General features: G+C 46.3%; 2 protein-coding genes across 2 annotated transcripts in view; one reads left to right on the top strand and one right to left on the bottom strand.

Annotated features, from left to right (window-relative positions):
* Positions 1 to 63: 63 nt before the first annotated feature.
* BOK (BCL2 family apoptosis regulator BOK) lies at positions 64 to 27,608 on the top strand. The gene is made up of 5 exons (XM_006267034.4): positions 64 to 384; positions 1,284 to 1,670; positions 11,125 to 11,253; positions 21,343 to 21,506; positions 26,349 to 27,608. The coding sequence occupies exons 2-5, from the start codon at positions 1,448 to 1,450 to the stop codon at positions 26,472 to 26,474; spliced, it is 642 nt and encodes a 213-aa protein (XP_006267096.1). The 5' UTR covers positions 64 to 384; positions 1,284 to 1,447; the 3' UTR covers positions 26,475 to 27,608.
* The window catches only part of THAP4 (THAP domain containing 4), a 66,036-nt gene continuing 46,155 nt past the window's right edge, over positions 7,841 to 27,721 (bottom strand). The window contains exon 6 of the mRNA XM_059730823.1: positions 7,841 to 18,246. Within this exon, the coding sequence (XP_059586806.1) occupies positions 18,178 to 18,246 (69 nt within the window). The 3' untranslated portion in view covers positions 7,841 to 18,177. The remainder of the gene's footprint in view (positions 18,247 to 27,721) is intronic.

Genomic DNA, 27,721 nt, shown 5'->3' with positions numbered 1-27,721 from the left:
AAAAAAAGGGGTGGGGAGATCCATACTAGCTGGCTTTAATAACCCCACCTCCTTGTTATTTCATCTTCCTTACAAGGCTAAAGCTAGAAGCTTTCCTCTGTCTGTCTCAGTCTTTTAAAAGCGGCAGAGCAAGTGCTGGGATCACGTTGTTGGAGCACAAATAGGATTTGGAAGGATGGGGAGAGAGTAACTGGTTGGAGCCTCTTGGAGCGCAGTCCAGAGCAGGCAGATGCTCTTTAGCTCCAGCAGAGGATGGGAGTGGAAAATCATTATGCTCTATAAATCCTAGAGCCAGGTGTCCTTTTGATCTGAACCTTCCAAAGAACCGAGAGCAACACGTGAAACCAGCCAAAAATCATCGAGGAGAAAAATGCAGCACGACGGGTAAATATCTCCTTCACTGGGAAAATGTAAACGTTTGAGATTTTTCTTTTAGCTCAGTTTTTAAATATGGGTGCCAGAAATGAGAAGCTCAGATCTGTTCATAAGTACATTAGTGAAAAGCTTTGGTCTGACTTTTTCCAGGCATGTTAATCACCTGCAACTCCTGTTAAAGTAAACTAGCTTTTTTTCTCCATGTGCCTATAAATGGATTTAGGAGCCTCATTTTAGGTACACATGCTTGAAAAGTTTAGCCTCTGCTTCTCCATTTCATTAGGACAGTTTCAGGTGGAAGGCTTTGGAAAAGCAGCTGGTACAGTGCTTTCTTAAAGTGAAAAGCTATATGAACAAAAACCAAACTGAGAATTGAGTTGAGCTAAACAAGAAACTGTTGTCTGAGAGGAAGGGCTGGTGGGACATTGAAACACTAATGCAGCATTGTATTTGCAGTGTGCTGATGCCCTTCCTTCAAAAAGATCCTTGCCCTACTCAGCTGGGATTTGTATCTGTGCCAGAATGTGGGACTCTTGCTTTGTCTAGTTAATTTAATTGAAACAAGCTTACGTTATCTACACAGTCTACAAATTGTTTCCAGATTTTGTTTCTTTCTCTGAAATATAATACCATTACTGCTGATTCTTAAAGGAGAAAAGCAAAACACCTTTTAGCTCAGGTCTTCTCATCCTCAGTTGGGCAGAACTCCCTTTGTAGATAATGGGAGTGTGATTGCAGGATTTGGCCAGTTGTCTATAAGTTTCAATGGATTTGATCCTCAGCTGGCATAAATCAGTGTAGTATCACTGAAATCAATGGCATTGTGGTGCAGATCCCCTGGAGTTCTGGCTCCTATTCTTTTTCTTTCCCTGTGAGCTAGTCAACTCATACATTCTCTTTTTCACCAGGTAAAGCAGAAGAAGGCTCATTCAAAATCCCCGCTGGGAGCTGTGACAAATCATGAACCCAATGGGTTATTTTTCTTATAAATGACAACAGCAGATTCTCATCAGCGACATTGGAGCAGATTTCCAACAGGAGCACCCTGAACCCTTGGATTCCATTGTCAGAGATGGAGGTGCTACGCCGCTCCTCAGTCTTCGCTGCGGAGGTGATGGAGGTCTTTGACCGATCTCCCACTGACAAGGAGCTGGTGTCCCAGGCCAAGGTGCTCTGTAGAGACTACATACATTCCAGGTTGATTCGGGTTGGCATCGGCTGGAGCAAACCTGAATACAGTGCACCTTTCCCCGGTGGCAAGCTGGCAGAGGTGTCCAGTATACTTCTGCGCCTAGGTGGGTACAGCCGTGGGTGGCGTGTTCCATTTGGAGCACTCCTGACTAGAGCAGGAAGAGGCAAAAGGGAGGGTGGCTCCTGGCTGCCTAGAGGTTCTTCATAGAGCCAAGACCTTCCTCTCTCTAAAGAGTGAGGTGTTGCACACTTTCTATAGCAAGAGCATCTAGATTTATTCCCCTGAACTTCCCCAAGCTACTCCAGGACTCGTGCCTGGAGGGGCTAGAAACTTTTGGAGCTAAAAGAGAGTCCAGCAATTCTCAAGAGCCTATTTAATCCCAAAAACCAAAAGCAACCGAAGGCTTGGTCTTGAAGTTAAAACTGATTTTCAATTGGAGCTGGGTCAGGCTCTGAGCCTTTTGGTTCATTCAACCTGTATCCTCCCCAAATGGGTATCCCAGTGGAGCTTTCAGTCTTTTCTGCATAGAATGACTTGTCTCAGCTCCCCTGACAACTGGGGCTGCTGTTCAGGAAGAATTCTGCTAGTTGTGAATTTGGGCTGCTTCAGGTGTTCATGCTGGCTGCTGATAGCAGACTTGTAAGGACACTTAGCTGTGGGGGTTGCCACTTGGTCTGCATGCATTCGAGATATTTATAATGGCTGCATTTCAGTAACAGAGCATTACAGTTAATCTGCTGCCATCTGCCTTAGATCATCTGAATCATTCAGTTGGAGATGAGTCTTCTCTCTTGTTTTTTGTCACTGGGGTAACTGTTAACTCCTTCTGGCCTCAACATAGGGATGTAGTTGAGTCATTGGTCCAGGGACCTTTGCTTAAACTGGCTGGGCAAGAGAAAAATGATATGAACAGCAATATGCAGTAGCACAAGCTGCAACTGTGTGGTGGTGACAGCTAGGTTGTATTAAAAGTGCCCAACAATGCACTGCAGGCAAAGTCAACTTAACACCAGGATGTGTGCCAGGAACCGGGGCGGGATGTTTAGGTGATATAACAGGAGGCTGCTGGCCAGCAGTGATTACCGTGTGCCCCCACCCAGGGTGCTTGCTACAGAGAGAAGAGATATACAAGTGGTGTTGGACCAGATACTGCGCAGCAAGAATCCACCAGCTGGATTTTTCTTAAACCCAATGCACATCTGAGTGCCTACAGCTGCCCTTGCTGAATGACAAATTATTTATCCAGTTAGGATTTAGCCTTTGTTGTGTTAAAGTCAAGCCAGTTTCCAGTTGTCTGAGGGAAGTTTTAAAATCATCTGATGAGACAAATCCTTAGCTGGTTTGGACCCATTGTCTCCGTGGACACAGTCTGAGATCATTGTGGCATTGCACTGGTGTTTCTTCTGAGGACTGGAGACAGCCTGCCTGGCTCCCTCCTTTCTTTGTTTCCTGCTTTCCTCTTTCTGTATCTTGGGGAATCCTTTTTTTAGGAGCAGAAATTTTCCCTTCAGATTAATTTTTCATTCTTTTGTTTAACTTTCTCTAAATTCTCTTTATCTCCAAATGTTTTTTTTCTCTCTCCCCTGATCTGGCTTCTAACTTCTTTTGCTTTCAGCATCTTTTCTTTCCTCCCTGTGTTCCTGTCTCTCGTTCCACTCCCTCCCACATTTTCTGGCCTTTTTTTCTCCCCTACCTGAATGGGTGAGGTAGAATCAAGTTGCTTTTCTTTCACATGTGGGTGGTCAAAAGTGTGTTGGAGGGTGAGCAGGTGACAGAGTGATTGTGAAGACATCTCCTGGATGACTGTCCTGTTACTTACTCATGTCCAGATGGAAGGATTTGGCTTATAGGCATAGTATCTTGGCTTTTCTTCTAAGCAAACCTGCTTGGAACAGAACCTCATGTAAGAGCTGCAAGGGGAAAGTATCCTTCCTCTTAGACTACAAAGTCACTTCCTGTCCATTTGTTTAGCATCTCAGCACATAGCCCGTCACATTCCTTCTCCTCTTCTAACCAAGCCACTTTAAAGTATTGAACCACTGCTGTTTCCATACCAGCTGGTGCAACAAACCAAACAACCTCTTGCCCCAGCTGTGGGAAGCCTGTGAAAGGAAGAACTGGAGCCTTCCTGCTCTTGGTTATGTGCCAAAGCAGTCAATGGTGTGGTGAGCAGGCCAGGAGATTAGGCATGCTGTGAATAAAGAGAAAGTGAAAACAACAGCATAGTTGCGTAAAAGCCACAACCCAACCTGCCACCTGTGTCTGCTGCAGCAGCTGCCCAGACTGCATTAGCCTTGCCAACCACAGCTGTGGCACAGACTCACAGGTGGTAAAATCCCACAGATATCAGGGGACCATCTGAAGGGGAGACCAGCATTAGCAGTGGTGTTTATGTTGAGGTCCCTTTGGGGCCAGGTCCCCCTAGGATCAAATAGCATCATGCCATTGATGTCACAGCAGATTTGTTTTCACCAGATGAGGCCCAGTGAAGCTTTCCCCAATGAACCCAATGCACCCAGCACCCTGAGTACTGCAACTCACCTGGCTTCTGTTGGCCAACAGAAGGCAGTAGCTGATGTGTCCTTTGTACAGGAAGCTTCTTGGGACCAGCCCATGGAATGAAATTAAGATTTTACACCTAAATATCCTTTCCTGGTTCCCCTGCTGCCATCCGCTGTGGTTCCCATAAGCTGTGCGTAGGCACCTTCATACTCATGCACAGCTCCTGTAAAGCTTACAGAGGATACTTTAGACTTGGGATTTTGTACCTGAGGAAACTGGCTAAGATGGCTCCCCACATAGACTCTACTGGATGCAGTACTGAAGATGCTCTTCATGCTCTACTGCAGAAAAATTAGTGCCCTTCCAAATTATTCCAGACTAGAGTCCACATAGGGAATGGTTCAGTTCTGTTTCTCCAGGCTTTTCATCTTGCCTGGGATGAGCAGGGAGAATGAGAAGTCAGTTGCTTTGCAAAAGAAGAGGATCTTTAGGTATCTGAACCCATTTGATAAATCAGAGTTCACTTTTATCTGTAGATTTAGGTGCAGAGGGTCCCTCCATGTGAAGGCTAAGGGTCAGTACTTGCTCCCCTTAGCCCTGTGAGGGTGTTTTATGGGGGCTGGCATCTGTATTAGAGAAGAAATCAGGAAGCAGCAGTTACGTGTTCCTCCTCCAAGCTCCTTGAATTGCAAAGAATGGGGTGCCCAGATATGCAGTCCCAGTTCCTTCTCCACACCTTACAGTCTCCTTAGAGGGGCTCCTGGCTTAGCTTTTGGTTGCACTGCCACGGAGATGGTGCCTGGGTGTGAGCTGGTACTTCTCAGGGATCTGCACAGATTCTGGGAAATGTTCTGATGTTTGGGATTCCTGTTGCTCTGTAATTTTAGTGGGGTAGGCTCTAACGCTAGTGTGGTCCTTACAGTTCTGTTAAAATAAGCTCCTGTATTCAGAAAACTTGTTAGGAAAAAAGACAAAGGTCAGATTCCAATCTGTTACGCCCATGTGCATACACACGCAATTGAGCCAAATCTAAATTAAAGGGGCATAGTCAGAGTTTTGGCTCCCAAATGGGTAGGCAATGTCCCCACATCACCCCACTAGGAAGTGTTCCTGTCCAGGCAAGTCATTCCCAAGCCAATCCTCCTAAATGCAAATCTCCAGCAGTACAACATGTAACTGTATCTTGTACTTCAGGCCAGCTGGCCCATGCATTGACTGTGGTAACAGGGAGCAGTGGCAGCATTTCATTTCAAAAGCCTGTTTTAAAGAAACATTACTCTATGTGGAACAATTTCTGCCACTTACTAAGCTGGGCAATGTTGTGCTGAGGGGAGAGTGGATGGCTCTGCAATTAGTGACTGTACGTAGGCTTTCTTCTCTTGGTGACCATCCCTGTTCAGTAACTAAATCAGAGGAAATTAAGGCAACACTTGTCTCATGTGCTCAGCTTCACTAGTGACAGTGCATCACAATCATATGTCCTTTCTGCTTCAGTTTACCTAGGACTTTCAGGCACACATAGCTAATATTCTAAAGTACTTTGGGACTCTCAGAAGAAGGGTGCAAAAAAAACCCCAGCTATCAGAAGCCACAAACTATATGGTAGCAGGAGGCAGAACAGAGTGGTACCTTATAGACTAACTAATTCAGTGAGGCATAAACTTTCATAAACAACAGCTTAGGTAGCATCTGACAAAGTAAGCTGTTGGTTATAAAAGCTTATGCCTCTCTGAATTAGTCTATAGGGTGCCACAATGCCCTGCCTTCTGTCTGACTTCATACTGATCCAGCTAACCACCTCTCTTGGTATATGGTAGCAGTTAGTTTCTGAGGGGGAGTGAAACATAGTAAGCTGTGTTAGCGTGCCGTAAAGCAGAAGGCAGGGTAGATTTGCACTTCATAGACTAACCAAATTAAAAATATATATAGGATAAGCTTTTGTGAGCTGGAGCTCACTTCATTAGGTGCTGTGAAAAGACTCGCAGAAAGGGCAGTGAGCTGGCCTTCTAAGCCACATCAGAAAACCACATTGTACAAAGCATTACTAAACACCATCAGAATCAGCCTGGCCACCAAAGGGTAGGGCTGTGCAAAATTTCACCCGGTGTTTCATTTCAAAGTTATTTTGATGAGTTTCAAGCTCGAAACAGTGAAATCAAAATGAAACAAAACCCTTCAAAACAGCTTTGAAATTAAACAAGGGTACTTGAAACATTTCAAAAGTTTTGAAACGTTTCGAGTTTCAAAGCCAGGCTTACTTGGCTGCAGCGCCAGTCTCAGTTGGCAGCACCAGCCTCCTGTCATCTGGCAGGCAGATCGGGGGTTTGCCCACACCCCCAGGAGGGCTGCGGGGGCTGTGCCGGACTGCTGGGGTGTGGGCCCCTGATCTGCCTCCCGGATCACAGGAGGCTGGTACTGTGAGCTGGGGCCTGAGGCAGCACTGAACTTCCCAGTGCTGGCTGTGGAATGGCTTACAGGCGAAACAGTGAAACAGCATCAAAACACTTTTGACGAAACGAAACGGAACAGTGCTTTTGAAACAAAAGGAAACTTGAAATGAAACTCTGTTCTGTTGAAATGTTGAAATGGAAGTCGAAGTGGAACAGTGCTGTTTTGCACAGCCCTACCAAATGTTGGTGGATAATAAATAAGCAAATCCTAGACATGAGTAAGTCATTTACATGTTACATATTTAATTACAAATTGGCTTAAATTTAAATTAAGTTAAATCAGTGCAAGCCAGTGTGCCTACTCTTAATCTGATTTACAGCTGCTTTATATTTTATTTGAAATGATTCCTTACCAAATTAGGCTTAATCAGTATAAAGGTTTTAATTGGATTAAGGATGTGAAGAAACAAAGAACCATGCTGCTTCAAACTGGAGGGGAGGATCTTACTGATCATGAGTGCATGTCAGCCGACCTGTTGAAACTGTTCTGTCTGGCTGCTCTTATGCTGCAGTAATTGAAGCCAAGCCCAGTGAATTACTCCTTAAAGCAGTGGTTCTCAACCTGTTTTAGACTTAAGGCAGCCCACCACAAATTGGCAGGATTTAGCAGCACTCCATTAAAAAAACGAATAAAAATATCATATGAACATTATAGAGATGCACAAAGCTCTTGGTTGAGAGGTGATATCTTTTATTAGACCAACTAAATAGTGGCCAAAAAAAATCTTTCTTTTAAGCTTTCAGGCACACAAACCCTTCATTAGGCTGAGGAGAATTGAAAGATTGTAAAAGTTCTTCTAGGAAGAAAATAAAGTTCATTTTACACAAGGGAGACAGAAGCTGGAAGTGTATTCCTCTGGCAATCTGAGAGTCCTTTTGTGAGAATGTTGCTCTGTGATGTGCAGATTAGATATTAACATTATAATATAAACATATTATCTATTAATGTGCTGTTAATTGATGCTTATATTATTTTCCCATATAATATGAAATGTAATGTAAGAGTCACCCCTTCAGGCTGCTTTCCCTGGCTCTGCCTGCCCCTGTGCATGCCTGTGCCCATTGAGGCACCTGGATTCCCTACACATAGGCCCAGGTCACCACTGGAGAACAGAAACTGGTGGGCCAGTTTCTGGCCTTATTTTTCCCAGGGCAGTCCCCGCTGAACTCCAGCCTTGGGACCAAAATGGACAGAGCCCAGGAGAAGGTGCCAGGCTGCATGCACATGGCACAGGTAGGGTGTTGAGGGGGTTGAAGGGGTGGCAGAGGGGGCAAAGGACCACATGAGGTTTGGAGAGAGGAGGGTGACCCCTTTCTGCCTCCAGTCTGTACCTGAGGGGGCAAGTGCAGCTCCTGCTGCCGTGGTTGCTCCTGTGGGAATTCATACTTCAGGATCCAGTGTCACCTGCCTGCACAGCCCCTCCCACCAACCCGGGGAGCATGCAAAAAGCTGGGGGCAGATCTGCATCCACTTGTGGCAGAGCATGCTGCTCAAAGCAACCAGTGCAGGGGCTGCTGGAGGGTGGAAGTGGAAAGCTATGGGTGCCCCTTGTCTGTGGGATCCCAGGGCAGGCAGGGGGAAGAGCTTACCTCCTCAAACAGGGGTCTGGGTGCTGTAGCACCTCTGAGAAGGGTCTCACAGCACCTCAGTTGAGAGTCACTTCCTTAATGAACCAGGTCATAAATTATTGCACTTTTACTTTTGATGGGATAGAGAGACAAAAGTGACTATGCACTAGTTGAAACAGGGTAAGTCCGGCTCACTCATTGCAGTTGGTATGATTATTTCCTGTCCTAGAGTATCCAGGCTGCCTTGCAGTACTTTAAAATTGGAATCTCATTGAGGAGGTCTCTGAATGTAGCTACAGCCTGGGAAGTGGCCTTTCCAGCTTTCAGTTGGGGCTGCGTAAATAAACTTGCAAAGCTGCTGTACTGGTTCTTTCACAATTTCTGGTAAGGGAAGGAGGAGAAACACCAAAATTTATCTCGCTGCTCAAGCTTGCGAAGTCCGTAATTGCAGCTGAGCATGGGGAGAGAATCCTGCCACAGAATACTGCCCTGTTGGAGAGGCAGGATTGCCTACTGGGTAGGGAATTGCACTGGGTGGCAGAAGGCCTTGATTCTGTCTCCAACTCTACCACTGGCCTACTGGGCTGAGGTACTTCATCTCTCCATGCCCCCATTTCCTTTGCCTGTCTTCTTTACTTAGGTCTTCATGGTAGGCAATGCCTTATGACATGGGTACTACCCTTCGCGCAGTGGGCCCTGATCTCATTTAGGACTTGTAAGGCCCTGCTGTAATAAAATTAATGTGTAATAATAACAGTGCTGTGCCAAATGCTTATCTCACCCCCTTTCCCCCACCCCATCCATGACTTTCAGTTTGCCCAAGGGGAAGCCGTTACTTGTGTGTGTGGATAAGCTTGTGTATTCTTTGTGATAGGAGAACAGCTGTCAATATTGTATGTACCAGTTCCCTCTTATCAGTTTCAGCCATGCATTTGCAAGGTTTCCTCTTTTAATCAGATTGCATGGAACAATTAAATCCTTTGAGGGGTCGGGATGCTTTATTTATTGAATTCTGTGAAGCTGCTGTTTGCCTGCTTCAGGATCTTAAAACTGTCAGTGGCTGTAGGCATAGGCTAAGATTTAGTAGCTAATAACCCTTTCATGACATGAGCCTTTAGTTTGACTGGGTGAAACCCTGCCTCTTAGGTCCCATTCTAACCATAAAGCCAGTTTTGAGGAGGATCTGTTCCTGGTATTCTATCCCCAAGGCACATTTGTATTGCAGTTCTGCCCTGCAGTGTAGACAGGACTTGAATGTGCTCTAGCAGCTCTTCCCGCCACACCCACTACAAAAGATGTTTGAGCAATGTGGGAAGCTGAGTACAGTAGCTCCCATGCAGCTCCCAAGCCTGAAACCAGGTTGGTCACATGGTGGAGACAATTTATGTTGAGCGAGAGTCCCACAACACACTTAGTTGTTTCTCATACTGAAGGTAGAGCCATGATGCCGGTATCTAAGCCCACTGCTTTAGCCTAGTAAGAGGAACTTTTGTCCTGGCATTGTCTTCACCTTGGTCATTGTGCTGACATGTGCCTGGGAACGCCACCAAGCTGGGTGAGAGACCTGCCCGGAGCCTCAAGCTCATGTTTCAGCACATTCGGAAGACTCCTTGCTTAAGAGCTAGGTAGGCAGATGAGGAAACCATGTAGCTGTCTGAAGAACGCAGAGTGCTCCAGACCTTGCTCTGTGCCCATATTACCATAAGGGAGCTGAATTTGACAGTCTTTTTACTTGGTTAATTAATGTTTCTTAGCTCCAGGCAGATTCTTGGCTTTCATCAGAATCGAACGCCATTGAGTCCATTTCCTGCTAAGGCTTTTTTGTTTGGTAGAAGCTGCATGGGGTGCTGAAAAGGGGTGTGGGCTGTGTGAGCTAAGATAAAAGGAAACATCTCACCTTGCTTTATGGAAATCAGAATCTTATTTCGCTGAGCATCTCCCAGAATGTCTTCTCAGCCTGGCTAACCGGTTGGTCCAAGGACTGTACTTAGTCATGTAAGTGCAGTCCTTGGTCAGGTTAGCTAGGCTGGGGAGTGTAGCTGGGGGTTAGTGGTGTGAGCAGAGGGTTTGGTAGCTCCAGAGATCAAGTCCAAGCCCTGACATGGCCCCCCTCTGCGGTCGTGGGAAATGCCACTCCAGAGCCCAGTTCACCATTGCTCAGTGGCCCCTCTGGAAAAGAGCTGTGAAGCAGATTTAAGCCTGATGAAAGCCACCAGCACAGGGGGCCGCTCCACTAAGTGCATTCCTGCTTTGGCTGACATTGCACCCAGGGCTCTGTGGGGGAACATGCAGTGTTTGAGGTGGGTTGGGACCATTAAGGGCAGGAGAGGTATAGCTGAGGCATTCCTGACTGCACATAGGAGCTGCCCTAACCCTTGCACTGGCCAAGTGGCACCAGAAATGTGGCAGATACTTGAGTCTGTACTTATACAGCCTTCCCCTGTACCCTCCATTGACCTCAAGCATTAGGGCAGGGCTTGCTTCTCTCCTGGTGCTTCCATTCTTCTCTGGCTTGTAGAATGAGGGACAAAAATAGCTGTCCCCTGAGGACTGTGGCTGGGTTAGCCAAGCCTTCAGCTTCATTGGTGCTGCAAGGGTTTGCTGGCACAACTCCAGTTCCGACAGAAAAACTCTTGAGTATGTGCACTACCAAAGCACCTCTGTGGCTGCAAAGCCCTCCCTTCTGCCAGCAGTTACCCCTCCTTGCTGAGTGGGGTATGGCTTCTGTCACCAGCCAGCAGCTGGCATAAAGCATGTATCAATGCTTCTTCACCTTCTGCTGGTTGCTGTGGTCCCTTCTGCAGGTAGCATCTTCCCAGGGTGCACTTTGTTCTCCAGCTGCAGAACTGTGAGAATATACATGTGCTTTGAGGGGAGGGGGTAGGGGGCTAGGGGTGACAGCTGCTGTCTGCTGCCAGAACAAGGTTGGGGTATAGACTAGAACTTATAGTCCCTTTTCAAAGGGCTCTTTTGATGGCCCTTGAGGGGACAAGAAAGACAGTGCTTTCTCTGTCTTGACTCCTGATCCCTTTCTAGGGGATGAGCTGGAACACATCCGACCAAACCTTTACCGCAATATCGCCCGTCAGCTGAACATCTCGCTGCATTCAGAGACTGTGGTGACTGATGCTTTCCTGGCGGTGGCTGCTCAGATCTTCACAGCAGGTACTGTGCCAAGCAGATGCATGCTCAGGGTGGAGGGAGGAGCAGGACAAGGGAAGACATGTTTCAGCAATCACTTGAGAGTGGGGCCTGTGTAACAGGAGCCCAGCTCCAGGCAGCTTGGCAGCTTGTGCTGCACTAATGATTTAAAAGGAACTCCTGCACACTGCCTTTATATTGCATCCCATTGGCAGGGAAGTGCCCCATCGTCTTGGAGGGATCTCACACATTCCACAAGGCATCTTCCCTCTGTCTCTGTTCCCAGCCTGCATTGCCTCATCATGCAAGGAGTTGCTCTCATTCCAGGCTAACCACTGGCAGCTGCAGCATCTTTATTCTGTGGGAGTCTCCCTCATTCCAGCCCATTCTCCGGACATTAGGAGCCAGACATAGCTCATCACAGGGGAGCTCCTCCTGGATTCCCTTCTCCCAGCTGTAGCCAATATTGCCTCACTGCAGGGGAACCTCCTCCCTTCCAGCCTCCCCTGATTTTCTTAGCAGCCTGAACTGTTCCACCAGACAAGAGCCTCACTTACTCCAGAGGTCTGTTGCACTAGAAGGTTCATTAAGAATCACAGAATTGTAGAAAAGCAGGGCTGGAAGTCACCTCCAGAGGTCATCTAGTCCAGCCCCAACCCCCACCCCGAGACAGGATCGCTCCTATCCAACACATCCTACACAGATCCATTATCTAACCTCTTAGTAAAACTGACTCAGCTGCAAGGCATAACACCATAACTTGCCACAGGTAAAGCAGGGGGACAACAGTGGCCAAATGCATTGGTGTCTGGAGCCTTCTGGCTGGCCAGAGGTGATCAATCCTTTTATTCTGGATAGGGTGGTGAGTCTCAGTATAGTGACAGAAATGCAGCTATAGTTCATACTAGATTTCTTCAAGAGAGCCTTGGTCCCTTGTGAAAGTATACTCTCTTGAACCAATTCCTCTTTCTGTGGTAGTAAACACTGTCTGATGCTGAGGAAAAAATCAACAAGGCTTCCTGTCTACTCTCTTTCCAGGCAGTCAAAGGGTGCAAAAGCCTTGACAGTACTTGTTAGGCATTTTGGAATGCCTTGTTGCACTGCAGATAAAACGGGCAAAAGACATAAGAAGCTGGAAATGTTGCTGGCAGGAGGGTCTGGAGCTAAAGCAGGCCTGACATGCAACTAACTCTCAATGGAGCTGCTCAGAAAGGTTATACAGAAGAGGCTTTTGCATGCAAGGTGGAACAGATTGCTATTTTCCCTGACCTCTGTTGCACTTTGTCTTCAGCTGTGGGTGCTATGGGGATGCTCAGGAGGAGACACAGAGCCCAGGGTTTTCTAGGATTCCTTCCTTGCATTATTCCAGATGTTTGCCTTTGCCTCCACTAATGCATGTCTGGACTTGAGACCTGAAGCATGCGATGAAGCTGAACACAGATTCCCACCACAGAATGTTCAGCACTGGACAAGAAAGGAGGTCTGTTTGCCAGAGACTGCTTTGAGCTGAACCAAAAGAGCTGCCGAGCCCTTGTGTAGGTTACCACTGCTCAAGGAAATCAGAGCTACTTATAAAATAGATGAAGTGGACTGCAAGGATAGCACTGGAAACCTGGGAATACTAGAGGTGCCCACAATGGAGGGAGACATCCCTGTGATGTGCAGAACATCTGGGCTGGAAAGATGACTGGGCTCTAATTACTCGGGCTGAATATCAGTATGAGTTATTGGTATGAATTTCAGTATGAATTCACTTGGGCAGCACTCATGTGCCTGTTTCGTGTTTGAGCTGAGCTTCCCTTGCTGAGAGGGATACAGAATGCAGGCTCGAGCATTTGCAGTGGAAGCTGGCATTTTATTTAGGGCCTTGTTACATGTACTTTGAGCCAAACAAATGTTGATCGGCGGTGTTAGTGCTAGCTTGGAGTTTGGAGCAGTCACACCTAGCAGCCTAGAAACCTTCTCTGATTGTCCTCCACCTGTACAGCTGTGATTTGACACTGGAGGAGTGGTGAGCAGGGAGGTCCCTTCCAGCCCTACTTCTCTATGTCCCTCGCTGGCCCACAGCAGCAGCGTTCTAGACTGTGGGGAGGGGAGGGGAGGGGAGGGAGGCAGTGTGGTCATTTGAGAACAAAGCTGATGGACTTGGCAGGGGGCTGCATGGGCAGGTTGCTGCCCACCCAGCTGCCAGCACCCACATGCTCTGGGCTCTCTGTCACACATGTCCAGGCACATCTCCTGCCCAAAAGCATCCTTCAGACTATTCCCACCCCACAGCTCTGCCTCACATCCACCCTGCCCTCTACCCCTCCTTGGTGTCCCTGGGCCCAGTGGGGACAGCCAAGTAGCACATGGGGCAAATGGATAGACACCCCCAGGCTCTGAAGCTAGAGGAGTCCCAGGCAGTGGTTCTGGGAAGCTGGCAGCAACAGTAGAGGCAGCGACAGTGGGCACAGGCCCAGGGCTGGGTGCTGTGACACCTGGTGCATTCAGCTCCCCACCAAGTTGGCTTCACTCTGCAGCTGGGAGCAGAGTCCATCTGCAGCCAGCTCCTGAGTCCACATGAGCAGCAGCAGAGTCACATGCCCATAGCCCAGATCCATCCGCAGCCACCCTGCTCTGGAGCAGTGACTTCCCTAGCAGCAGGCTGCCCCCAACCACGCAGAAGCTGCAACCAGCTCTTATTGCACTGCATATAGATCGGGTGTGTGGGACAGAGCACTGCTGGAGCTGCAGGGCTGGAGCTCAGGGCTTGCTGGAGCCTGGACAGGTCTGGAGGCTCTCTGAGGCTGGCCATGCTCTCTTTTGCTCCCCAGAGGTTGGGTGGGTGGGGAACCTGAGGTCCAGCAGTGACCACCATCCCAGGCAAGCTCAGTGCTGGTGGGGAAAGGTGCCCCAGCCCGCTGTTCCTGGAGTGGGGAGGCTGGAGGCTGGGGGATAGAAAAGCTGCAGGTCTAGTCCCTGGGCCACTCCACTAAGCGGCTGGTGGTGTGAGAGTCCAGAGAACAGGATGGCAGGGGAGCGGCCACTGCATCCTGGGATCCTGGAGGACTTCAACTTGAGTGGCACGTATGTGGGGAGTGGCCACAGATTAATGGAACAGGAGTTGGGTTGTGTGGATCAGAGATAGTCCTGCCCTGTAGTGGCGTAACTTTGAGCTGCACAATGAGTGCTTTAAGCCACTTAAAGTTGTTAAGGTGTGGACAATCCAGGGGTTAAGAGCTCCAGGAACTGCCCCAAATTAACATGTAACAAGGCCCTTATGTGAACACTGCTTGCTACAAGGGAACAAGCATCTCCCTCCACCTCCTCTGGAGCCCCAACACAAGAAATTAAATCAGAAAAAAGCATGAGTGCACCCTTGGCTGACAGGAGTGTGTGCTCACCACTGTGCTGTAAAGGCGATACTGGGGATAATGTCCCAGTGCTTCTGAATGTCCCAGTGTTGCCAATTCTTTTGTGCTTCTGTTTAACAAGATGAGGGATAGCAGGTGCTGTTAAAGCTCCAAGATTCAAAGGGCTCAGGGAGAAATGTGGATGGCTTTTTTAAAACAAATTCCTAGCCCTCATGGTTGTGGAGAAGAGCTTGCAAACCTGTCCCCAGCTATATCGCAATGGCTCAGAACCTAAAGGCAAATGAAAAGAACTCCAAACTGATTAATTAAAAAAAAAAATAACATGCTCTTGATTTTTAAGACGTACCCAAAGGCTTTTAGTGGGGGTCTGACTTCTGACCCTTGAGGCTTACAATAATGGAGTTCCCAGTTATAAAAGTCAGGGACAGCCACAAGGCATGTCAGCCAAGCAACCTTCCCCCGCCCCCCCCAACACACTGCTGTGCGCTCTGTGGTTCCCTGCTACTGACAGGTACTGACCACAATCAAGCCATGACTATATAAGGAAGTTGTCTACCGTGACTGGGTGTCACTCTTACATCTAGTGGCTTTGTCTAGTGGCCCCAGCTAAATTTCTGGGTGGAGCTGCACGGTGCTACCTCGATGCTCTCTGCCCTCAAGTGCATGAACTGCAGAGCTTAAAAGCAGGAAAAGCAGTTGCATTTGTTGGGTGAGGTTAATCGGTCGTCTTTCATCATTTAACTGAGTTTTTCTCTTGCTGGGGAAGTGGAGGGTGGAGGAAATCTGCTGACTCTAACATTCCTGGATCCCAAGCATGGTTCCATGACTAGGAATGTAATGCTAAATCCAGCAAAACTGAGAGATGAGGATGTGGCAGCCAAGCCTTCATTTAATTTTTTTAATCTAGGGGAAAGAGGTCTTGAGTCAGCAAAGGGAGACGGCTCTGTGAAGCATAGCTTGTGTTTTCCAGCCAGGTACTGAAGGCTCAGTTGCCAAGTCCATATCTAAGCATTGGGCTTATTTAAGAAAACATCTGGACCCCGAGACTACAGACCTGCCCAGCTGCCCTGTGTCTTCCTGCTTGGGCAGTATCTCTCTTCCTTTTCTCTTTCTCCTCTTTCCCTCAGCCCCAGATGCAGCACTCTCTGAAACCAATTGTGTATAATGCACGATACAGGCAAATATTAGTGTCACGGGGCTGACCTGCTGCATGCCTGCCACCGTCTCATGCTGACGCACCAGCCCTTCCTTCGTGCCCTTTATGTGTGTGTTTGCTTTGTTGCACTGTAAGGGGCAGGGGCTGCAGCACTAGGCAGTTGCCCTGATTCTGGCTGGGAGCTTGAGGTTCCCCTACTATAGAAACCACAAGGGCTCTGATGCTCCCTCTGCACAGATTCTGGCACAACAGTGGCCCCCAAGCAGCTCTGCAACAACAAGCTCTTCAGCTCTGGATCTGGGGCTTGATCCAGGCCTGTTTGGAGACCGCAGGAGACTTTCCACTGACTTCAATGGGCTTTGGATCAGGGCCTGTGCTAGTCTTGGTTTACTTTCAACATTTTTACACCAAACATGTTCCAGAAAGGAAGGGCTCGTTCTATGGAAAACACAAAGGAAAACAGAGACCTGTGTTTTTTCTTCTTTTTTTCTAACTGAAGCCCTTGAAATTCCCTAAGTGATGTGGTGGGAAGGGCTGCCAGACACAAGGATGCAGGAATGTTCCTCTCTGAAGGGGACTTGCTCTGGGTTTGTAAGGAGGTTTCCTGTGCATTCCTTTTCTTGGAACTGGGAATATCCAGGCTTAAGGGTACATGGCACCTGTGCTGTGTGCTAGAGCACCGCTGTGAAGTGTGCCCTGTCCAACCCTACCTCTGCGTGCATTCAGTCATGAACATGAGGCTACAGAGCTGCCTTAGAACAGGCCAGAGACAGGGGACCAAACAGCAGCTCTGGGCATACCCTCAGCATCTCCCTTAAGGCAGGTATATTGCCTCATTTCCAGGATTTTGGCAGGGAGTGAGTGGGTGGGGAAAGTTGCTCAGCACTGGTTCTTGCACCAGTGTGGCTGTGGGGTTGTCACAGCCATAATGTCCCTCTCCTTGTTTTATGGGCTGTGCATGATTAAAGTGCACTTGCCCAATGCCCAGCTGTCAGGGTAAGTGCTCCCTCCCTCTAGCGGGAGTGAAGTTTTCCTGCTGCTGCCTGAAATTTAAGCCATGTGAAGCTGAGCATTCAGCCAAGTTGCCTTTGTGTGTGTATTTCTGGGTCTTGATTTCCCTCTGTTTACAACAGGTGATGCCAAAGGAGACTGCGTTGTATCCATGTGTGATCTCCCAGCTGCTGTGATCATGCTGGTTTTAGATGTGAATTGGGAGGCCTGCTTTGATGTTAAAATGGGGAGGGTTATTTAAATAACTGAGGCAAGCATGGTGCAATGTGTGCTCTGAGACTGACCAGACCCACGACACATGGCCGCTTGAGCTCTCCACAGTGGCAGGCAGCTGAGATGCAGCAGGAACACTTTCAAAACTTTCTCACTAGTTCATTTTCCCCTTGGCTAGCCAGTGTTTACATACCTCCAGCTCCACAGCTGGCCTCCAGTCTCCTGCTTATTTTAAACGCCTTCCAAGCAGCTTTTTACATCTTTCTGTGTCCTTTGAAGTGGCAGGCAAAGTTCTTTGGGTAGATGTTATATCTACAACCAACAACCCTACTTTGAAGTGGGGCTTTCTTTGTACCTTCATGGGTAGAAGTTTAGATATCTCCCTCTTTTTTCTGGACTAGCTTTCCATTCACTTGTGTCTCCAGCTCCTCTGCACGCTGATGACTGGCTTGAATTCCATTTGATGGGAGGTCATCAGTGTATTGCATCTTTTTTATTCCATTTGTAGGTTAGCAGCTCAATTTCATCTAAGAGGAAGGGGCCAGACCACCTGGACCTTGTGGGTGTGCAAGGGGCAGTGAACAAGGAGGCTTCTCTGCTCTGACCAAGAACTAGACACAAACCAAGCTCTTCTGCTCAGCAGTGTATCAGCTTGAGTTGTGCCTCCAGCATGAAGAGCAGTCCACTGCTCCCCCAGCACCCCGTGCTGACCACCGCAAGTGGTTTCATGCACAGTGGAGTGGATGGTGCATTCTGGGAATGGGCAGAGCAGGGACTACTGTCACCTGTTTCCTTACCATCCCTCCCCAGCGATCCCAGATTTAATGGCTCTTGCCTGAGGCTGGGGCCTCCTACTAGGGCAGTGTGCCTCCACAAACCCCACCCTGTGGCCCTGTGCTGGAGGCACAAACTAGCCCACTTTGCATGAAGTAGCCTAGGATTTGCCCTCTATCTCTGTTGCAACAGGATTCCTTTACGGAAATCAGCAAGGCAGGGACAGCTTGTGTGTTGTAGCCATTTGTAAACCTCCATCATTGCTATTACCTGTCATGATAACAGAACAGTTATAGCTTGCTCTGGCTTCATAACTCCCCTATAATAGCAACAGAAGAAGAAGCACTAATTTAAGACTCACATTGAATGTTGGTAGGGAAGGCAGAGTACTTAGCATCAATATACTTTAACTTACCTTGATGATCTGAACTCTTTCCTTCAAAATTTCTCTCCATCTCGCTGATGATCTGATGCTGTTCCAGACACCGGGTAGGGAAGGTTGGTGTGCTGTACAAATAACCAAAATCTACTAATTAGTGTGAAAATGTGGAACAGAATGCTAATTAAGAAGCTAGAGTTCCACGGGGTGGAGAATCTGTTTGTTGGTGTCAAGTGTCCATGATGAGTGGTTCCTCACATCCAGAAGAGCATCAAATTTTCTGTAACCCTGACTGCGGACCTCCCCCCCACCTTTCATTCCCACATGTGATTCCAACTTTCATGTGCCTCTGGTAATCCCAGGCTGCCAAGAAGGCAGCACTATATCCTGTAAAACACAGATATCTGCCAAATACAGTGGGGAGATGGTCTGATTTTCAGACTGCACAATCAGCTTGTATAATAAATTCCCATTAGCATATTCTTTCAGAATTTGGTATCTGGGTATGTCTAGCCCTCACCTTTCAGTGGCATCAAGAGTATGATCTGAAGCAAGTTCAAGTTGATGGAAAGGCTTCCCTTCCTTTGAAATAAAAATAGTTTGTAAAACAGAGTTAAATAACCTTTAGTGGAGTGACCTAACTTCTGTTCTCTATTATTCCACATGAACACCTCAAAGCTGGCAGAGTCGCTCCAGATGTACATGCGTGTAGATGAAGAATCTGACCCGTGTTTGTAAAAGCTTAGAAGTGAGCCAGAAAACTTATTCCTAGAATTGTGGGCAACTTTCCACAGAACCAAAAAAAAAAAAAAAAAAAGCAAATCACAAGGGGCCACATCCCCAGTGAGGCTGATCAGTGGAGTGGAGTTATACCAGGGTGATGTATTAGTTGCGGTCCTAGCCCAAGAGATCAGGGACAGTGAGCGGAGGTACTTGAACTGTGAACATCCTTCTGCATCTATCTCAGAAACGGCAGTGTCTCTCTCACCAGTATAAACAGTAATATGTACTTGCTGCCTGGTTCTTTCATGTGGTTAGTGCAGCCTCTTCCTGTGTCATCCATCTGACTGTCATGGTGACAGAGTGTGAGAATGATAACCAAAAAATGTGAATACTGCATGCACTCTGAACTTCCTGACCAATGGCCATGTGGCAGGGCCCCTTCTGGCCTTCCTAGAGAACAAACACAGAACAAAAATAGATGCTTATTTGGCTGTATTCATATTTCCTTCTGCTCCCAGAGATACAGAATTTGGGCACTAATGGCAGGAGGGATGTCGGGGACTGAATTTTTGCTGGGTGGTACTTGGCATGGTATCTGCTCAAGAGGAACTTGTGGTTTTTGACATCCCCCAAGAGAGAAACAAACACCCATCTGCTATAATGTGGAGCGTGAGTGGATGTTTTTGTGTTCATTTTAATAACTGCGATGCTCTCTGATCATCCGTAATTGAAATTTAAAGAACAGTTTGTCTTAATTATCAAAGCAACTCCTAAGATCCCAATTGTAGGTCACTTCCTAGCCATTAGATAGAACTGTTATGAAAGCTCCTTGTTAAACCTCTCATAAGCTGGAGAGAAAAGTGTATATGTGTGTGTGTGTGGGGGGGGGGGGGGGGGAAATCTATTCCAGGGTAAACAGCAAGGGACTCTGGAGTCCAACTTTATTTAATTGATATCTTGGCTGCTGATGAATTTGGAAGTGTTATGGAAGAGGCAAAGATGTTGCACCAGTCAACCTATGTTTAAGCATTTGCTTGTTTCCTGGCATATCCCTGCAGGTATCCAACTCTTCTACTCTGCATTTCCCTTTTTTTGCTTCTCACCTATGTTGAATAAAATAATATCTATCCTCTCTTTAGAGCCATTCTCCTTTATGCCACAGCCAAAAAGCAGCTGCTGTATACCACTTTGAGGTACTGGAGTTTCACCTAGGTTCTGCCTGTGGCTGTGAGAGCCTTTGGATAGTCTCTGTAGATCTCTAACAGTGTAAAATATCTTGCCACATGCTTGTTTAAAAACAGTGATCCAAAATAATCAAGCCCTTGGAAAACTGAAATCTCAAAGCAGAGAGGAAATGCACACGGCATCATGCTATGCTGCTTCGCTTGTTTGGATGGAGATGGTCATGTTTCTAGGTCACTGTTCTCCTTCATCGCGATGGGAGGGATTGCATAGTATCTGGCTGTAGCTGTTTAGCACTGAGTAGCTGTATATCCATGCCTAGGAGCACTGGCATAGTGCAGGGGAGTTCTATGAATTGCACTCGCTGCTGACCTCTAGGTTATAAAGTGCTTACCAGTAGGACCTAAGGAAGATGAATGCTGTTGTAGTGTCTTCCAGGGGGTACTTGCAGGAAGCCCTGCTGCAGGGGAGATTAGATAACTGGCCAGCATTGTACTCCTCATCACCCTGCACATACTCCATTCGCTAGGATAAGCAGTAACCACAGAAAGTTGTGTAGGAATGGGTTTGCAGCAGCACCTAAACCTCTGTGCATTTATTTTATTTTCCACATTTGAATTGTTAAGAGGTCAGTGCATGGATTTTAGAAGTGATGGAGGAGCTCCATGAAGCACAGCATGAACTTAGGCCCTGCACCTTCACTTCCCTTCCATAATAATTTAATTGTGCTGAAACTGTCTTGGTGTCACCTAGAGGCATAACAGTTAAGCTCTGTCTGCATGAAAGGCACAGGGAATATTAGTGACTTTTATTTCCCTGAGTGTGCCTGTGAAACATGTGGTCCTGAGGGTGCCTGGTGGTCATGCCATTGTTTGACATGAGGGGCTATGAGGTGGGTAGCCTTGGTCAGATGCACCTGCTCCTGTCTCCCCTGGTACGGCCTCTGTCTGCACGGGAATTTGCATCATGGTGGGTGAATGGCTCAGGTAGTTCTCCTGATAGTGTCCTCAAAGGTCACAGCATAGTGTGGGCCTGCTCTTGAGCTCCTCTCTGGCCAGGGGTTGTATTTGTTGAAGGCTCTTATCTATATGCTCAATGATGAGATGGGATAGAAGCACATCCAGGGATAATTGAATATCATGTCCTTTGTTTCTGCTCTTGAGGCTTCCCCAGCTGTTGCTCCTCATTCACAATGGAAAGCCACATGCATGCACAGCAGCCTGACTCAATCTGAGAAAATCCTCTGGGTTTTTTCGAGGATGCATCCTTTACCAGCACAAAATATGTGCAAAACTGAACATTATCCCTTCTTCCCACAGGCATCACGTGGGGCAAGGTGGCGTCACTCTATGCTGTGGCAGCTGGGCTGGCTGTGGACTGCGTAAGACATGCCCAGCCAGCAATGGTTCATACCATCGTGGACTGCTTGGGAGAGTTTGTGCGCAAGACCTTGGTGACGTGGCTGAAGAGGAGAGGAGGCTGGGTAAGAGGCGCTGACACTTCTCAGACTTGCCTTAAAATGGGAAAAAATGTAGGCGATGTTATCTGTGTGAATGAAAACAAGAGCAATCCTTTGGCAAGTACTGAGCAAGGTTGCCCTTCACAACTCTGCCAAAATGCTTTGGTTCTAACCTGCAGGAATCCTGCTTGTACCAGTACTAATCTCAACACAGCTGTTCTATACCCCTCACTCCTGCCATGCACTGATTCTGGTTATTCTTAGCCTTGGTTTCTTGCACAGCTCTGCAAGCCCAATTCAATCCCAACCAGCAGCCACCTTTTTTATTACTATCCAGGGCCTCTCTAGAACCGATGACTAATCATAATGGGAGGTCACAAATTGCAGGACTCTTGCAACACAGACAGATGTCTCCTAGAGACTGATTGAGGCCAGCAAACTTATTACATCTGCCCACACAAATTGCAGAGGTGAGGGGTTAGCATATTAACAGAACTTGCTGCCATCTGGAACTTTATATGATTATTAAAAAAATGCCTTATTTATGCTGCTTCCTAGGCTTATTCCTGGTAATGGTATATAGATAACATTTTATGATGCTCATAAAAACAATACGTAAATCAGAACAATTACTTTATACTATTACAGTGGTGTAAAAAAGTAGTGGATAGATGACCCAACCCATCAACCAGCCCAATCTGGTAGAGAAACAGTCCTAAAGAATCAGGGGTAAAACAACAGTAGGGTAAAGTTACATTGGTTTAAATTTTATCTGTCTGCTTCCATGCTGGGTTAGCCACTTACTATATGCTAGCTGGATAGCACCTGCTCCTTTGCCACCTAATAAGGAGACACTGTAATTGTGCCTACTAGCCCATGATAATGCTGAAACACACTCCGAGTCACAGAGCAACAGCAACACAAGCTTCTGCCACTGCTGCAAGGGTGTCTTTCAACCCTGACTCAGGCTAAAAGGACAGTTCAGGTTCTCAGCCTAGCAAATCCTTAAGCTTCTGTGCTCAGACTTCCAAAGGAGCTTGCAGTAGTGGTGGGTTTTGTGATATTTGGGAATGGAACCACCAGCTTCATTCACATCTAGCAAGACTGTCACATCCAGTGTGGGGCTGGATCTGAACACTTTAATAGTTGAGCTGGGTGGAATTTTTTTGATACAACATTTCACTAGAAAAAAATATTTCCATCCAAATTACATGTTTTGGGGGAAAACAGCTGTTCTAACAAAATCCTTTTTCCCTTTCGATAAGATCAATGGTTCCATGAGATTGAACATCTTGACTTTCTTTAAGTCTCTTCCTGACTCAAAACAAAACTTTCTGGGGTTCCAAAAGTTTTCCAGTCAGTTTCATGGGGCCAGTGGTATTCCAATTGCTTTCATTCTGATTTGGAACAAAAAACTTAGGAATGTTGGAATTTCCCACAAAACAAAAGCTCAGTTTTTTGCCCAGCTCTAGTCCTGGGAGCAGACAAGAAGTCCTGTTCCTTTCCCAACCCCTTGCACTTTCCAGACCTATATCATGTGCCAGTTGCCACTCAGTCTATCTCCATTGGATTTGAAGAGGTTGTGCCGATTCACGCCAGGACGTGATTCAGTATTTTAACAGCCACAAACCTGAATGCTGATACTGCCTGATACTCCTGACTATGGGCTTTCTCTAGCATACACTTATCAGTGAGGAGCTGAACCTGGGCTCGTGAAAGGGGATGCTTCCCTCCATAAATGCAAATAGTGATTTCCACTGATAATGGGACATGGCCAATCCTTTCTTTCGTGTTGAACTGTTTCCCTGAGCTTTCTTTCCCCTGACCTGGGCACCCGTGTGAGGATTCCCAGCTTTGTTCACAAACTGGCCAGAATGAAGCTGCTGTTCCAAGAGTCCCTTTCATATCTGCTGCCTGACCTAGTCTGGTGTTCATTTGTCTTGGCGCACAGTTTGAGTTTCCCCTGGCCCAGGCACCCAGCCCCTTGTCTCTCGCACATACGCCAGGGACGGCTGCTGCCAAGAGGAACCACCGCAGTCTTCCCCGGGGCAGGAAACCTGGTGTCGAGACCTCAGAAAAGCATTTGAAAGATTCCAGTAAGCAGCCGGCTCCCATGTTCCTCTCTCCACAGAGCGAAGCAGGGAAGATAGGGCAAGTCATAATTAATCCATGGAGGCGTCACCACACCCAGGAGTTCCCCGCTTCTAAAATGACCTCCAGTAGGACTTTCTCTTCAAGGAAATCCCTGTGTACAATAAAGCTTCTAGTAACTGTTAAGTAGACCAAGTGGCTAAACAATGTTTGACAAATAATTAACAGTGAAACAGTAGACTGGCCTTACAACAGCTTATCAGTGCCTCACAGGACTGAAAGACCTATTTAATTAGCAAGCTTTGAAACTCTCCTTTCCGATGTTTTATCGGGTAAATTTTATTTGATTAATGGTAGTTAAGGCAACTGCTCAGCAAGGAAAATTTTTAAAACAAACAAGTGCCTTGCAACACTGAAACATGTTTGTATTTCCAGTGCAATGGGGAAGCCCATTAATTCAGTCCCAATCTAGAAACTGATATTTATTGGTTCCAGTTGAGGTATTAAAATGGATAGGCCTGAATCAGATAATAGTTAATTCAACTGAAGTAAGAGAGAGGAAAATGGTGCTCTTTTCTGATAAATGTTTTGAAAAATGTATCCGTATTCTGTATTTGTGTCCGTTAAGTACCTCGCTCCAAGAACAGCCCCAATGGAATGCAGTCCTAAATTTATGTTTACTCTGGATGCTTGGGCCATTAGTAGTCTAGTCAAATTAATTGCTACAATGTGTATGCTCTTGACTAATGATTAAACTGAACTTTTTTTTTAATCACATGGAGTTGCATACGGGTGGTAGCATTCCATATTAGTTACGGAACAACCAGCCCTATAAATATTAGAATGGATCAGATGGGTATTCAAAAGTGATATTACATTTAGACATAGAAACGCCACAAAGTCGAGTCCAGAACGTTGCTCTGCATGTCCATCAACAGAGCCACACTAAAACCTTTATTTATAAGGATGCATGGAAATTATGGTGCCATCTGTTGCATCAACTGTGATAGGCACGTGACATGAGGTTTTTCACATAACTGCACGATTTCTGTGATTTCCAATGAAAGGCTCCTACGGAAATAAATGCTTAAACTATTAGAAGTTATACATCACTCCTTCCTCATTCTCAGGTTTCCATTAGAGAGATTAAAAGACAAGGTGTGCCCAAGAAATGAACCAATATGAGCATGAAAAGTGGGTCCTTTTCCCAAGTGACCCAAGTAAGCAGGCTACTGAGGAATGGCAGGAGTAGAACAATGTAATAGTCTAGTTTTCTACTGCACTGTCTGGGATCATACATGTCTATAGAAGCACTAAAGAATTAAGCTTTGCAGTACTCCCTTATCAGATGTGGAACTTTAGGAACGTATCAAGGCACACAAACTCTCCACAGCTCCCCTGGGAACTGATTTCCAGTTGTGCATACTTAGGGCACTTTTACACATGGGGGGGGGGGGGAGAGGACAGTGCTTTAATTGGAGTGGCTCTGACAGCCACTCCAATTATAGCACTGCAGCCTCTGATGTATTAGTGTCCCTGTGCTTAAAAATGGCAACAGGATGCCTGAACTAAAGCTTGTTCAAGGAGCTTTAGTTCAAGCACCCCTGCCACCATTTTTAAGCATGGGGACACTGATACACAAGATGCAGGAGGCTACTGGAGTGCGGCAATTGCCATGCTCCAGCAGACTCGATTAATCACGGTAATTACAGCATGTTGGAGCAGCTTCCGTGCTCTTGTACAGGCTCTTGTACAGGCACCCTTAGTGCCTGAAAGGGGAGGGGAGAAAAAAAAATCAGGCTGGTGTCACAAACAGGGCACCCAAAAATCTGTGAAAAACTTGGGCTATGTTAACTTCCTGACCCTGTCCCAAGCTTTGACCACAAAACCAGCTTTTTTCTTTTCAGTTTTTTGGCTGGAACAGTAATTTGTTTTCCCCAAATGACTGCAGTTATCTATCAAACTCAGTCTTTGATATTTCACTTTTGGCCAGTTTTTCACCCACATCTTTTTGTGCCAAAAGCTATTCTTTGCACATTAATTTACTGGGCTTTTTTTTTTTGTTTAATAATTTTTGGCCAGTTTACATTCCCCTAAATACTTAAGGATCACTGTGGGCAGCTGCTTTTGAGGTTGGTCTACACGTCAAGAAGGTGCCAGAACGCATTTCTACAAACAAAGGTCCTATTACTATGGATTTCAGTCAGGGATTGGTTTGGCTGAAGAGTGCCAAATAAAACATTAAGGCAAGAGAAAAAGTAAAAGCGATTTCAGCTGAAATTAAACAATACAATCTCTGGGAAGGATTTTGTTGCCACTAAAGGAAGAAAGGTGGGGGATGATAGTGCCAAGGGTGCCTAGCTTTCTGAAAGATGAGAGATTTTGTGGTGCTATCACACATAACGAAAGCTCCACAATCAACCTTTCACATTTTATTTTTTCACTTAGTATAAATTAAGGTGATGCACATCGTTGTTGGTGCAAAATGAGAAAAGTACATTTTGCAGAGTTTTCTTTTCCCTGCAGGCATATTTAAATATCTTACAGGGTGTGGAAATGCCAAGGCTGGTGTTCATAGCTGCTCAGGACACTGCAAGAAAGCATTGTAGGGGAAACAGTTTAATATTGCTGGTTGAGGGATATGCGAGTTAAAATTTCCAGTCTTCCCACAGCAGGAGTTACTATGGGGAATGGCGTTAGAGACCACTGGTGGCAGCAGATGTGTTTGGTTCTGGCTTATACATTTTCTGATGACGTCCGTTTCCTCTTTATTAGGCTGACATCACAAAATGCGTGGTGAACACTGATCCTAGCCTTCGCTCTCATTGGCTTGTGGCTGCCGTTTGTAGCTTTGGTCACTTCCTTAAAGCCATCTTCTTTGTGCTGTTACCAGAGAGATGAATTTCAGTTGCCAAATGCAGCTCCAAGCTCCATCTCCTCCCACACTGCAAAAGCAATGATAACTGCAGACCTATCTGATACTGAGGAGAAGGAACAAGAGAGAGGCTGGGATAAAAATGAAAGCATTTCTCCCCTCTCCCTTCAATGGAGAGCACCTGATTGACTGCAGTCCTTCTTTCTTCAGCCACGGAAAACTTCTCGCGTACTCAAAGTAGTCCTCTTGAATACCCTTATTTTTCCTGGAGTCTCTTCAATGACCAGGATGAAGCCAGTCCCTGAGCAGACTCATTGCTCAACTTGCCATTGTGTGCTGTGTTTAGCATGGATATTCATACATATATTTATTTTGGGACTACGTTAAACACACACCAATATCAGGGTAAATGGCGGGAACAATGTCTAAAATGGCATCAAAGGAAACACGTCCCTCATTTGTTAAGTAGAACATCTTTGTTTTAATTTCCAGAACCACCTTTGCTAGGCGCTCTTGTTAGTAAATCAGTTGTTAACTTGGTCATCTTCTTTCTACCCAAGCCTGACCATTGTGCTTTTGTGCATGGTACACAATGGTTAAAGGGGCTCTGTTTTGAGGATGTGAAGTGGTGAATTACCAACTGAGCTAAAAGCAGCGCTACCCCCTGAAGTCACTTAGAAACTAGGATGGTGACTTTGTGATGGTGAGAACCACCAGAATTCAGTTTGAGGTATGCGTTGAGAAGTTAAAGGCATGCTTAGCTTATCTATGTACCATATTGTAACAGAAGTTCAAATAGGAGTGCAGTAGCAGATACTACCTGCCCTAAATTAATTTAATGTCGTGTTTTATCTGGCTGAACAAAACAGTGGGAGCAAAGTAGCACTTTCCAAAATGACAGCAGGTGTTTGAGCATTATGCTAAAGAGGAACTTTTCCTCCACAGAGGAATTTAGATGGAGCCAAACCAATAACATATGTAAGTAAGATGTGTGTTGGGGGGGGGGAGGGAGGGGGGGGCTGGCAAAAACTGTAAGTGAGCAGTATCATGTTATGAAAAGAAGTGCATCAAAAGTGACAGATAAATGTTTCTTTTAGCATATTATGAAGTGCAACTTGCAGTCTTCCATTGTGATAAACAATAAAAAATAGGTGGCCTAACTGGTGAGGAGCACTGTATTTCTTTCTAGAGTTAAAAATACACTCCTCCAACCCTCAAAAAAAAAAAAAAAAAAATAACATTGTATAGACATCAGTGTTTGAACCATGTTAGA

Source organism: Alligator mississippiensis, chromosome 7 (genome assembly GCF_030867095.1).
Source record: "Alligator mississippiensis isolate rAllMis1 chromosome 7, rAllMis1, whole genome shotgun sequence".
Classification (NCBI taxonomy): Eukaryota; Metazoa; Chordata; order Crocodylia; family Alligatoridae; genus Alligator; species Alligator mississippiensis.
This window is presented reverse-complemented; position numbering and strand designations above follow the sequence as displayed.